The 12,418-nt window shown below is 40.9% G+C and overlaps 1 protein-coding gene across 1 annotated transcript in view; it reads left to right on the forward strand.

Moving 5' to 3' along the window:
• Positions 1-12,418, forward strand: part of FAN1 (FANCD2 and FANCI associated nuclease 1) — a 571,422-nt gene that overhangs the window by 524,931 nt on the left and 34,073 nt on the right. The window contains exons 10-11 of the mRNA XM_044078482.1: positions 5,105-5,299; positions 7,056-7,184. Coding sequence (XP_043934417.1) covers positions 5,105-5,299; positions 7,056-7,184 — 324 coding nt within the window. The remainder of the gene's footprint in view (positions 1-5,104; positions 5,300-7,055; positions 7,185-12,418) is intronic.

Genomic DNA, 12,418 nt, shown 5'->3' on the forward strand with positions numbered 1-12,418 from the left:
CATGGCGAATAATGTAGTCATACAAAACACACCTGTCGGCAAAGCTGTGATGGATGTCATTTTGGAAGCCAGAAGGCCTAGTACTAGAAAATCTTATGTTGGAAAATGGAAGAGATTCTGTGCTTGGAACCAGGCATAAGGAACAGATACAACTGTGCCAAATCTTCCTCAGATTTTACAATACTTAACTGAGATGCTGGACAAAGGCCTCTCTTTCTCATCTATTAAAACTCATGCCTCTGACATTTCATCCCATTACAATGCAGAGCCACCAATATTTTCTCATCCCTTATTAAAACAGTACCTTAGAGGAGCCAAAAATTTAAGGCCTCCAAGGAGATCACCAATGCCTGCATGGGACCTTAACTACGTCTTGGAAAAAGTCACCCTGCCTCCTTTATATCCGCAGTAGCAGCTGGCTCAAAAGTTTTTATCTTGGAAAATAGCTCTGCTCCTAGCAATAACTTCTGCAAGACTAGTTTCAGAGCTACAGGCACTCATGGCTGTGGAACCTTTTATCATTTTTTATCCGGACAGGGTCTCTCTGAGGACAAACCCAACATTTATGCCTAAAGTGGTGTCCAGTGTGGCTCTTAATCAAACCATTCATCTGCCAACTTTCTATCCAAATCCACAGAACAAGGGGGAAAGAATTCTACATTCTTTGGACGTACACAGACAGCTTAGATTCTACTTGGACACAACCAAAGTTTTCAGAAAGAGCAATTACTAGTGGCTTATGCTGCAGGATCACAAGGAAAGGCCATCTCAAAGCAGACTATTTCAAAGTGGATAGGCCACTGCATTCATTTCTGCTACTTATACCATGGCAAGACAGTGCCTAAGGGCATTAGGTCACATTCCACCAGAGCTGCAGCCACTTCAGCAGCCTTTCTCAGGGGAGTACCAACCAAGGACATTTTAGAGGCAGCTACTGGGAGTTCAGTGCACACCTTTACAAAGCACAATCATTTGCCACTCTACTGTAAATCCAGGGCAGGCTTTGCCACTGCAGTTCTGCAGGGTCTTATAGCCACTCCTACTGCTGTTTAGCTCCAGCCTCATAGCTTTGGGAATCTACCCAAATGTAATGTCTGCAACTGTGAAACATGAAGAACATAGTACAGTTGTGTATACTTACCAGAAATGTAGATATTCGAGTGTATTCACTGTTGCAGTCCAGGTTACCCACCCGCATTCCCCCTTTTCTTCTGATGGAACCTATCTTTCCTTCTCTGATTTATACAACCTGTGTGGTGTATTTGCTTGTGTATGAAGGTAAAGTTCATATTGCTGCATGTAATTTTATATATAGACATAAATTTTGCCTACCCTTTTAGGGGGCACCTGACATCTGGGGCAAGAAAAACTAAAGAAAATGGCCTCTGCTGCTTCTTTTATACCCCTGATGACCTGACATCAGAGAAGGGGCGACGACAGCCGACCCAGGACTTTGGAATTCAGGCCAACTGAGGGCAACTTGCCAGCAGGATTACCCCAAATGTAATGACTGCAATGGTGAATACACTCTAACATCTACAACTGTACTTTCTTCCTCCGGTGACTATTGCAATTCAGTCAGATATGTCTGTGATCTGGTACATCAACAAACAGGGAGGAACCAGATTTTATCCTGTGTGTCGCGAGGCCATGGGAGTGTGGGAGTGGATGATCTCCACCAGTCGGTTTCTGATTGCAACGCACATCCCGGGATGCTCCAACATTTTAGCAGACATGCCATATGAGTGGTCTCGGAAGCAGTTGATAAGTTGATAACTGAGGAGATCTTCCTTGCATGGGGTCAGCCTTGCTGCGATCTCTTCGCATCTCCTTTCATCGCAAAATGCAACAAGTTGTATACTTTGATCCCCTCACCAGGGGATCCCCCCAGAGATGCTCTGGTCCATGCTTGGCCTCCCGGGTTACTGTATGGTTATCCCCCCTTTACCACTCATTCTGAAGTTTCTTCAGAAAGCTTGCCGACTGGAGTGCATAGTGATCCTCATTGCCCCATTCTGTCCTCGTCAAGTGTGGTTCCCCTTCCTCTGGTCTCATGTTCTAGCTCCTCCGTGGGTTCTGGATCCCAGCCCGGATTTCATTTCTTTTTCCTCGGGTGCTTGTCCACCCAACCTGGACAGCCTCAAGCTGATGGCTTGGTTGCTCCAGTTCCCTTGATTGCCAGGACTTCCCGGTCTTTTATCTTCAGTTAAAAACTATTCTGGTGGCATCTCATAAGGCCTCCACTAGGAAGATTTACTGCAGTAAATGGAAACTATTCGCTATTTGGGCTTCTCAGAGGGACCTGGTTCCTTTTACAGCCCCTGTTCCTGCAGTCTTGGATTTCTTAGCCAACATTTTTCAGCAAGGGGCTAGTTCCTCCACTTTGAAAGTGAAACTGGCAGCTATTTCGAATTTCCACATCAGTGAGAACATGAATGCTCTGGCCTTTTCTAGACTGTGTAAGGCTTTACTTAAAGGCCCCTTTCTTTTGCGTCCTCCAGTTAAGGACTCTGTTCCTCCATGGGACCTTACCTTGGTTTTACAGGCTATAGTCGCTCCTCCCTTCGAACCTGCAGCATCAGTAGGTTTGAAGTTGTTATCCTGGAAGACAGCTGTCCTAGTGGCCATTACATTGGCTAGGAGGGTTTCTGAGATTCAGGCTCTGCCATGCCCCCCTTACTTGATCTTCCATAAGGACAGGGTTTCTCTCCACACAAACCCTTCTTTCTTACCAAAAGTGGCTTCTGAGTCAAATATCACTCAAACAATTAAACTGTCTGTTTTCTTTTCAAATTTTCAGAACAAGGGTGAATATAAACTGCATTTACTAGATGTTCATAGGCAACTTCGTTTTTATTTACACAGGATGAAGCCCTTTCGTAAGTCTGACCAGTTATTTTTTATTCTTTTCTTAACCCTTTTTTGGGTTAAGCCATCTCCACGGTTTCCTTAGCTAGATGGATTTCATTATGTATTTTGCAAATTTACAAAGACAAAGGTCTGTCTCCACCTGGTCCTATTAAAGCTCCCTCTACCAGATCTATGGCGACTTCTGCTGCCTTTTGGTCTACGGTCGCATTTGTGCGGCAACAACTTGGGCAAGGTCACATACCTTAATTTTTCATAAGTTGGATTTGATCTCCAGAGGGAGAGCATCCTTTGGCTCTGCGGTGCTCAGGAATATCCTTCCATGAGGGCCTCCCAGGTGGTTGAGTAGCTGTGGACTCTGTCCCACACGTTGCAGATAAAATGAAGTTGTTTACTTCAGATAAAGAAGTTATGTACTCACCATAACGTTCCATCTGAGTAGTTTCTGGACCCTTCCCACCCTCCTTCCCCTGAACCTGCTCATGGATTATTGTAAGTTGAGTTGCTGATTACTTTGAGTAGTGGCAAACTTGATCTGAGGGAAGGTAGGAGATGGTGATGGGTTATGGGTAAGGGGAGGAGCTTGGAACAGATGCTTGAAAAGTTGCTGACTCAGATCCGATATGGATGCAAATACCCACAGGTTGCAGAAAAATGTGTAACTACTCAGATGGAACGTTATGGTGAGTACATAACTTCTTTTTTGTGCATCTCATCTACTTTTACAAATGTTTTGTGGATGATATCTTTATGATTCGGGGTGGTGCAGAGGAAGAATTAAATGATTTTGTTTGGATGCTAGATGGAACCACCAATTTTTTAAGGTTTACATCTAAGGTGTCCAGTGAAACTATAGACTTTCTTGATGTTCAAGTTCACAAGAAAGAATTAAGTCTCTTGTGTACTAGGATGTATAGAAAATACGTTAAAAGAAATACTTTATTACATAGATCAAGTATGCATCCTGCCTAGGTTAGCAAGAATGTGATGAGGGCAATTATTTTAGAGCTGTGAGACTTCATGATGATGAACTTCATTCAGTTTTTTCTAGATTAAAAACTGAGTTTCTGGACAGGGGCTATAGTGCTAGAGAAATAGATTTGTGTATTGATGAAATGTTAAGAACTAGGGATGAAAGGGGGCGACCCTATTTTTCCAGAAGCACAGAGGTGGGTCAGTCCTCTGTAGTGAGAACAGTTGATACAGTTAGGAACAGACCTGTTCATACATTTTTAAATTGTTAATATTGTAGGTGATGTTTTCAGGAAACATTGGTCAATCTTGTTGGCTGATCCAGATATTTGGAAGATTATTGACATTCAACCTAGATTTAGCTTTAGAAATAACTGTTCCTTAAAACAACAACTGTGTTATAGACATTCAAATTCTAAAATAAAAATACATTCACAGCATAAGGGGGTGTTCAGATGTGGTATGCTCTGCATGCAGTTGTATTTTGTCCTGTAATTATGTACATAATGTTACTGGTACTGAGATCGCTTTAGATTTTTTTGCTAATTGTAGAATTAAGAATGTTTATTATGCAGGATCTTCATCATGTAATGCATTTTACATAGGTAAGACAAACCGATCTTGGAACATCTGAATGATATGTCTAAAGGAAGAGAGATTAATGCTTTAGTGAAACATTTTCAAAACCATGATTCACATCATATGTTTAAGGTTTTTGTACTGGCAATTATTTATGAAACCAGTAGGGAAGGTGACATAAAGAACAAATCTGAATGTGCTGAACAAAGGTGGATTTTACTATTAAAAGCATTTGTAGAACCAGGTTTAAATAACAGGGTATATTTAAAACCTATTTTAAAGTCACGCCCGTTACAACACTGAGTTTGGGGCTTGGCAGTGTAAGGCATTTTATTGGTGCATATTGAGGTGACATAATTATTGCTTGGATGCTTTTTAAATTGTCATGTGATTTTAATGTCTCTATTTGATTGGTTGCCTTGTATTTAAAAGTTTGCTTTATTACTTTTACTATAGTCTAATGAAGCAGTATTGTACACTGTGAAAGCACTTAGCAGTTCTTTAAAGGTAGTTCGGAAGCTGTGGCAGCCAGGATTTTCCTTTGCTTTGTATCCTATTTGTTTTACTCTGCGCTCTTACTCAGCAGTTGGGATTTTGGTTTTAGACAATACAAAATTGTTATTAATCTGTTTCAGTACTGTGAAAGTGTTATTTAATTTGTTTCAAATTTAATGTCTTTCTTTAGGCATTCCCTCTGGACCTCTACACTGATACCTTCTATGAGAATCGACGAGCTGCAATAGAAGAAAGATTGAAACTCCTGCAGGAAGCTTCCCCTGAGGTTTTACAGCAACTCGTTGCCGATGTATGGAGTAGCCAGGAAGGCAGGGCTGCTGCTCTAATTTGCTGGGAGCGTTTTTCTTCACTCCAGCAGGCTCAAGTAAATGTAAATTTTATGCTATTATCTGTGTAAAAGTGTCTGGAACTCATTGCGTGATTTGAGAGTGTCATGACAAATGGAGTTTAGTACGAGGAAGTGGTGGTGGAGATGGTGACCAGAGAATTGCTTCGGTGATCTGTCCTGGAGCCTTTTTTGAGCAGGTTTTAGTAATGTCCTTGTAGAGAGTTTGTAAAGGATTTGCAGATTGCATCAAGGTCACTGAGCTCTGCAAATGCATCATTACTCCAAGGAAGTGAGAAACAGCAAGGACCTGTATAAACTGGAAAATATTCTATATTGTGGGATTTGCTACTCTACTTGCTTATAGTGCTGTAAAACATTTGGGATTCTACAACTGGATAGGGTAAAGGGCTAATAAGCCTTTGAACAGTATGGTAACAAGATATTCCACTGACTTGTAGCTACATTTAATATGTGTTTCTGCAGTCTTTCTGCGATGGATGTCTGTGCCGTATTCACCTGGTCATTAGTGTGCACCTTTATGCAGCACCATATTATGACCTTCCAGTTCAGAAGCAGCACATCCTTTAGCTGCGTTGTCCTTCAGGGAAGCTTTCTGTCCCTCCTTTCATGACTATGATTGAGATTCTTCCCATTCTGCTGACATCCACTCTAGATAAGACATCGTAGTACTTATACATCACTTGATTTTTTTTAGATAGCCTTCTGAAATGGGTGCATTATTCCCTCTTTCTGCTTGTTTTGTGTTTTGACATTCTAGGTGCAAAGTATTGACAGTAGGGTTTGCTGGAAGAACCTTCAAGTTCACAGTTCCTTACTTCCTGACATTTGGGGATTGGCATAATGGTTTAAGGTGTTTACCTCTTAGACACATGGTATTGGGTTTAACTCTTACCTTTGGGATGGAAAGTTTGGCTAGGCTTAAAATGACTCATAAGGGCATATATCCTAGTACCACCTGTGTACCTATGGAACCCCAGTTTGAATGGGAGTGCAGAATTGGGGACCTTGTAATTATAAACCTCTGCACATGGCACAGGGATGCAGTTTACAAGCCTATCAAGAGACAGCAGACACGGAGTGTGGCACTCAAGATTTCAGAAGTGGCTGCAAGAGAAGGGGGAGGGACATTATGGTGCATCTGAAGGTTGTACCCACTGCAGAAAGCCTCTGTCAAGAAGATTACCAGTAAAGTTATTACTCACATCTAGTTCTTATTTACTTAAAACACATCTCTCAAGACTGTTGCAAAAGTTATATATGTATCAACTACCTGTTCTTTAATTGGTTATAGTTTTGAGGTGATCTCTGACTGAAATGGTTTTCTTTTTCTTGTTCTGGTTTCTATCATTGCCTTGCAGGAGCTATTGGCAAGGAGCCAAAGGGTCTGCCTCCTTTACACCCTTATCTAGCATGCCCTGTCAGTACTGTTGAAGGCATTCAATATTTCTGAGAGAGACTTTTGTAAACGCGATTACTGGTGGGTAAAATTCGAGAGATTACTTACAGGAGGCACCTACATATCTGTAGTGCAATGATTAATTAAACTTTTTTCCTGCCTTTTTAAACTTTGGTATTTTCTTGATATAAAGCCTCTTCCAGCCTTTCCATTTTCTATCTGTATTTGTTTCATTTTTCTTGATGCTTGTTAATGTTTGAAACATTATCAAATTATTCTGTTTGCTTTTTTATTAAAACATTTAATTGTCTGCAGGTTTATGGCTATTTTGTCTGGTAATTTCAACTCTGAAATAACAGTAAAATGTATTTCTAGAACCTGGTATGCTGCTTAGGTGGGCCATTTCTGAGTGGAGTATGTGGTCGACTAGCTAAAGATCTTCGACACTGTCGTGGTGGACTTCCTGACTTGGTGGTGTGGAGTTCCCAAAATAACAGTTGCAAGGTGAGGCTTTTTGCAAACACGTTTACCTGCGCATTTCCCATATAAGATGTGAGCCTTCACATTCTTTCCTTCTGAAGGTTAAATGGTCAACTTGGTTTCTGTTTAAGACAGTTAAAGCTGACATTTTAGGTTTAGTTTATTTTTAAGAATCAAGCGATTAATGGTCATTGTTTGGATATGAACAAAAATATTTGCTAGAACACTGCTGAGTTTCTTGTAAATTTCCTTAAACATCATAACAAAGATGAGGAGACTGTATTGTCCACAAAATCAGTAACATTTTCTAACCTTATTTTGAACTAATCAGGCCTTTGAATTTTAGGAGAGAAGTGTAAAAATGTGGTAGAAGTTATTTTATTTTAATTCTTTCAACTTTCTTTAGTAAAGGAATATTTATGTTCTGCTACACATTCAGAAGCGTTTGAAACTGTACATCTCATTATATATTGTGCTTAATTCCATAATTTGGTTATTTTATTATATATCCGTACCATCTGCTAATTGATACTTGTTCTGTTACAGTTCACTTTAATTGAAATAGTCTTATTCATTGTACATATTGTGTATTAATTTAAAAAAATCTTGTTTAAGTATCTGTTGATTAAAAGTAGCAGGTACAGTCCTTCGATGTCAGTCTCCTCTTGAGTTGTTGGTTATTTTTATTGTGGTTGTAAAAGCAAGTCTTCATAACATTGGTGAAAAGGGTTACCTTTATTTGGCGCCATTATGTTCTCTAATTCACTGCACAGCAACTGTGTAAAGTTGTATCCTTTCATACCTACACACAACTTGAAAACCCTAATCTTTATCAAAAATGCAGGGTTTTAAGGGCAGCTCCATTGTCCTAGAGGGTTTAACTCTCTGACTCTGAATTAGACAATCTGAGTTTGGTGTTTATCTGTTGGAACTGGCCTGGGGAAATAGGAGAGAGAGAGGAACAAGGCTTAAGAGCCCTGAGTTTAAAACTGCTGTTTGACTGCATTGATGTTTGCATTTTCTACATTTAAGGTTTGGATGTTTCCACTACTTTTTGATTTTGGTGCTGTTATATTATTTGTATTTCAAACTCTTTTTACTGCAGAGTTTGTTCATGAAGTCTTAAAAACATTGGCTAGGATCAGTTAACAAGCATTCCTTTTGCATTTACTGACTGAATAGGAATTAGATATAGCTAATTAGTGGGAGTAGCTGAGAAACAGTTTTCTTATCTAAGGTATTACATTCCTCTTCAGCTACAACAGGTCTGAGTTTAAAACTGCTGTGTGACTGAATTGACTTTTGGAGCCTTTTTAGCTGCCCACCCCTTACTGTAAATAAAAGTTTGCAAGCCCTTCTTAGTGCTGTTTCTACTGGACACTAATAGCTCAGACTGATGAAGCACTCCCATTAGACTCTTTAAGCTAGAGTTTCCAGTTTCAACTGGTGCACACTGATTATTCAGTGTCTATCTGAATTATGTGTTTTTTTCTGCATTTTCCTTGTTTTAACCAAAAGTCAACTGTTTGCATTTTTAACTTGGTCTAGCACCTTAGACTTGTAGCGCCCCTCAAAGTAATGGAAGAATTGAGTTACTGCAGGGTCTGAGCCTCATTTATTTCATTTCTAGTACTTTTTACCGTTTATATTTTGCTTGGTCTGGGGGCTTTAGTCTTATAGTATAACTCACAATAGTGAGAGAATTGTGAACTGCTGCTGAATCTGAGCCTCTTTATTCGATTTCTTCTACATTGTTTCTGCTTTCATTTTACTTGGTTTGGTATTGTAGTGTCACCCACAATCATGAGAACATTGTAAATTGCTGCATGATCAAAACATTATTTTATTACATTTCTACTGTATTTTTTTTCTATTTGCATTTTGCGTAGTCTGGAAACCTTAGTCTTGTAGTATCATTCCCAATAGTGAGACATTTGTGAATTGCTGCAGGATCTGAAACTTGTATGTAAACTTATACTGCATTTTTACTGTTTACTGACTGAATTCCTGTATAACTAATCATCCATAACCTGTACTGAGCTGTGCAACAGCGGTTTGCAGTGCTCTGTATAAAAGCAGGCACCAGGAGTTGTCCATATAAAACCTCTTCTGTTATTTTCTCAGGTATCTAGCCGAGTGTAGAGCAGCTAGTGTGGCCACTGAGAAGCATTACCCCAAGTGTGTTTTAGATCAGGTGTTCTTCGTGTTTCACTGTTGCAGCATTACATTTTGGTTATCTGCTTGCAGTAGCCCTCAGTCGGCCTGATTAACAAAGTGTTGGGTCCTGCGTCGGGTGCTGTCCCTTCTTCCATGACGTCAGGGGTATAAAACATGCAGCCGACACCATTACATCAGTCTTTCTTGCCGTGTGGTGCCCGAAGCAGAAGCAGTTCGCAAGTGCCGGTCGGCCGACTCCTAAAATTTTCATTTTCAAGTTTCAGAACCGAAGTCTTCAACTAAAGCGAAGTACCCCATTGGGGAAACTTTTTCTTGCTCCTTACCGATGTCAGTAAAAGTTAATAATTGCATTACTTGTGGAAAGCAAATACCTCATAAAGATTTTCATTCATACTGTATCCCTTGCCTAGGCCCTGACCACGACGTACCTTGCTGCTGGTTTTGTGCTTTATTTAATCAGCGCACTATTTGTCGTCTGGTATATTTTTGCCTCTAAATATTTCAGTTCTCGGTTTAATTATCCAGAAATGTTGTTGGTTAGCCATCCAACTACTGGGATTTCGAAAAAACACAAAGATAAATACACCAGCCAATGAGGTCCAAAACTGCCGACGACGCTTCTAAGCCAGTCGCCAGTTCGCTGGTACTCAGTGAGGCACTTTTGCAGCCCCTGATACCCACTACTTCTGATTCGCAGGCCTCTACTGAGACCTATTCAGAGTCCGGTATGCCACGAGATGCTTCAACTATGGAACCCCACAGATGTCTACCTTGGATGGGTCTGGAGCCGCTTTGCAGGCACCGGCTTCTGAGGGTGTATTCAGGCCTACGGACTTGCATATTAAACAGACACCTCCTTCATTTAGGCCTAAATCTTGAACCATGCCTAAAAAAACAATGCTCAGGCTGCATGCTCAGGCCTCTATGCCTAAAAAAAATAAGAATGGCTGAAGATCTTATAACTCTAATCAGGGGAAGCCAACCTCCCCCTTTTAAGATACCTAGGACTGTAGTTTATGAATCTTTTGACCAGGATTCTGATTTTTCTGATCTGGATTTGCCCTCCTCTACTTATGAGGATTCTGATGCAGAGGACTCTATTCCCTCCGCTTCCCCTCCAGAGGACTTTTCTTTTGGTGAAACCTTACATATTCTAAGGGGAACATTTCCACTGGGAAAGCCAGGATTTTTCTGATTCAAAAAAAGAGGCTTAGGGATTTCTTACTCTTGCCTCAGCATAGGCCTTTTAGCTATTCCTCCTTTACTAGACATTGTTGATTCTTTTTCGGAATCTAGTTTGGCACCTGATTCTTTGCCTCCTCCCAGAAAACCTGACCGATATTACAGGGTTCCTGATTCGCACAAGTTCCTTTTTAAAAAATCCTATTGTGGATCCAGAGACTATTTCACAGGGACCCAAGGGCATTAAGGCTTCTACTGCTAAAAAATCCTACCTCTTCTGATAGAGACTCCATGGAGCTGGATAGATGGGGGTAAGAAGGTTTACACTTCTGCAACCGTGGTCATTAGGGATTTAAACTGCCAGTTTCATATGTTAAAGTATCAGCAACATGTTATTAGATTGCTTAAACAGAAAATAATGTTGATTCCTGACTGTGTGGAAAATAAAGAATTACAGGATTTAATTCATTCTGCTGAACAGGTTGGAAAACATACTTTGCAATGTGGATTTGATTCATTAGAGGCCTCTTGCAGGGCTGCTGTTACTGGGTCTGTGCTCAGAAGGCATGCTTGGCTTGAGGAGCAATCTTTGCCTGATCATGTTAAAGCTAAATTGTTGGATGCTCCCTTAAATCAGGACCGCCTGTTTGGCAACAAGGCTGAGGAAGTTCTTAAAAAGATGGAAGATAAAGCTAAATCTATGCAAACTGTTAAAGATTTCTTACAAGTTCAGCCTCCTAGATTTTAGTAGGCACTGGCCCTCTAAGAATTGGTCCTTTTCAGCCCCTTCCAGGTCTTCTCAAGCCAAACCCAGACACAGAAGAAACCCCAGGTTTCAGTCCCAGGGGACACACAAGACTAAGCAGTGGGGGGTTTCTGCACCCAAATCAGGGAGTAGTAAGACTCCCCCCATGGAAAACTGTCTCAATGACTTGCTTTTAAAACTTTCAAGCACTTCCCAACTGAATGCTCCTTTAGACGGAAAGATTGGTCTTCAGGCCAAAAACTGGGAACTCATTACCCAGGACAAATGGGTTTTAAATATAGTGTCCCAAGGATACAGATTTCACTTCCACACCTTACCAACACCAAGCGGGTGGCCAGATCTACCCCCAAATCAGTGGGCGGAGGCCCAAAATCAAGTACTCTCTCTCTTAAGCATGGGGGCTATTCAGTTGGTACCAGAAGAGGAGAAAGGGGCAAGGTTTCTATTAGAGACTTTTTCTGGTACCCAGAAAAGGCAATACATGACATCCTATCCTGGACCTTTCTACTCTAAATACCTTACTGGTGATTCCAAAATTCAAGATGCTGACTCTTCACCAGCTGCTTCCTATGCTAGGCAAAGATGCATGGTTGGCAACACTAGACTTTAAAAGAAGCATACCTGCACATCCCTATCGGGGAGTTTTGCAGAAGATACTTACGCTTCAAAGCGGGCGACATGCACCATCAGTTCTCTGCTCTGCCCTTTGGCTTATCTACTGCGCCCAGGGTATTCACAAAGTGCCTATCTCCAGTCATTGCATTCTGCAGGCAAAGAAATATTCAAATATATCCATACTTGGACGATTGTCTAATTCAGGCAGAAAGCCAGGACATACTTTTGAATCTGGCCTTTGTTCAAAGGGTATTGACTTGTCTGGGGTACACCATAAATGAAAAGAAATCACACCTGGTACCCTGCCAACAAATTATATTCCTGGGAAGCAAGCTTGAATACAGCTTCCCAGATGGCTTTCCTTACGCCAGAGAAACTGACTCATTTGACAATCTACTTCAAACAAGTGGCCACAAAAACCCAGTTATCTGCAAGGCAAATACTGCATGTCTTGGGATTCATGGTCGCCTGCATTCGTCTAATTCCATATGCAAGGCTGCATATGAGGAAACTGCAA

This window comes from Protopterus annectens, chromosome 7.part1, assembly GCF_019279795.1.
Source record: "Protopterus annectens isolate FY-2018-M chromosome 7.part1, PAN1.0, whole genome shotgun sequence".
Taxonomy (NCBI): Eukaryota; Metazoa; Chordata; order Ceratodontiformes; family Protopteridae; genus Protopterus; species Protopterus annectens.